Here is a 1,446-nt window from a genome sequence, read left to right as displayed (position 1 = left end):
ATCAGATGGGCGAGAAGATAATCAATACTTCCCGTAGTCACTGCATTGAGATATTTCCTATCGATAAAATGGAGTACCAATATTTTCTTCTCAGCTGGGGCGTGGAACCCGGTTTATATAGGTTAGGACGCAAAGCAGCCGCGTTCCAATTGGCTCACCTGTGACCCATTTATTACTAATATTACCTACGTAATGTTCAGTGTTTCTGTAGGTGTCTGTGGATCATGGAGATAGTGCCTGATCAGTGTTGGTGCTTTTATTTGACAAGGAACTGTATGTAGTGACTGGGTGATCTCAAGATTTTATTATATTAATTTGTAAACCTTACCTATGGCAAGTATGTAAGACCCTTTGTTTTATTAGACTTTGTGCAGTTAAAGGATTTTACCAGTCTCATTCTGGCAGGATGAACAAGGTATAGACTTTATTCTAATTTCAGACCCGGTACTAGTGCAGAACTGCTACTATCCCAGATTAACTTACCTTCTTGCTACTCGTCTCAGTGGCGGCTTTCGTCCGCGGCGTTATTCTTCTCCTGTTTCGTCGTCACGGCACTGGTCGACGCGTTCTTCTGCACCTTGCCACCGTTCGTCGCCTTAGGAACACTCGCCGGAACATTGGTCGTACTGGCCGACTTTTTCTTCTTCTTATCCTTGCGTCTCGAGTTGGGGGCGGCGGTTTTCACCTCGTTACTGGAACAGCTGGCCTGACTGTTGGCGTCGATACCGCTATCACCCTCCTCGCCTTCACCACGCCCGCCGGAGCTGTGCATGTCTGCAATAGATTAGATACGGTTAGAATATGCTAGGTGGAAGCTGGAAGGTAACCAATAGGCAAGATTAATAGACTGAGTGGAAGGTAACCACTAAGCACTAAGCAAGGTTAATGCTGGAGGCGTTCTCTACTCACTAGCAATTACAGCTCCATTATTAATCAGATCAATTTCTCATGCCTCGACTAGGATCGAACCCAAGCCCTCCTGTTTACCAGGCGAGACAGTAGATGATTAAAATCCTAGCGAAAAGGTGGGGCATAAAAGACCGATATTAGCAAATAGCACGGCCTTAGCTGATAAACGGTTGCCTCTATTCTCACATGCCAGGGGGGGGGTGCACATTTATTATGTACGTAAGTCTGTAACAATCATACATTGTTCAAGACCTTTTATGTTGTTAGTGAGAATTTCTTTGAAAATATTGACCAAAATTTAAGATAGTTCACAACCTAAGCCAGAACTGTAAAAAAAAGTCCAAGTCTCAAATAAAGATGACGACGACCTTATTGAAAAAAAAAAATAAAAATGTATGCCTCGGTTGGGATTCGAACCCACATCCCTACGCACAGGCTCACAATCACCACTACTCACCATTCTCCTCCGTTTCCTCCTCCATCATCTCTCCCTCTACCTCTTGCACCTCCACCTCCTCCTCTTCTTCCTCTTCCTCC

At 44.5% G+C, this 1,446-nt stretch overlaps 1 protein-coding gene across 1 annotated transcript; it reads right to left on the bottom strand.

The window, feature by feature from the left end:
• Positions 1-482: 482 nt before the first annotated feature.
• On the bottom strand, positions 483-1,420 carry LOC103524009 (WD repeat-containing protein JIP5-like). The gene is made up of 2 exons (XM_008489016.2): positions 1,367-1,420; positions 483-774 (listed from the first exon to the last, which is right to left on the bottom strand). Exons 1-2 carry the CDS (start codon positions 1,392-1,394, stop codon positions 500-502), a joined length of 303 nt encoding a protein of 100 aa, XP_008487238.1. The 5' UTR covers positions 1,395-1,420; the 3' UTR covers positions 483-499.
• Between the last annotated feature and the right edge of the window lie 26 nt (positions 1,421-1,446).

The sequence above is a fragment of the Diaphorina citri genome, unplaced genomic scaffold (assembly GCF_000475195.1).
Source record: "Diaphorina citri unplaced genomic scaffold, Diaci psyllid genome assembly version 1.1 scaffold74746, whole genome shotgun sequence".
Classification (NCBI taxonomy): domain Eukaryota; kingdom Metazoa; phylum Arthropoda; class Insecta; order Hemiptera; family Psyllidae; genus Diaphorina; species Diaphorina citri.
This window is presented reverse-complemented; position numbering and strand designations above follow the sequence as displayed.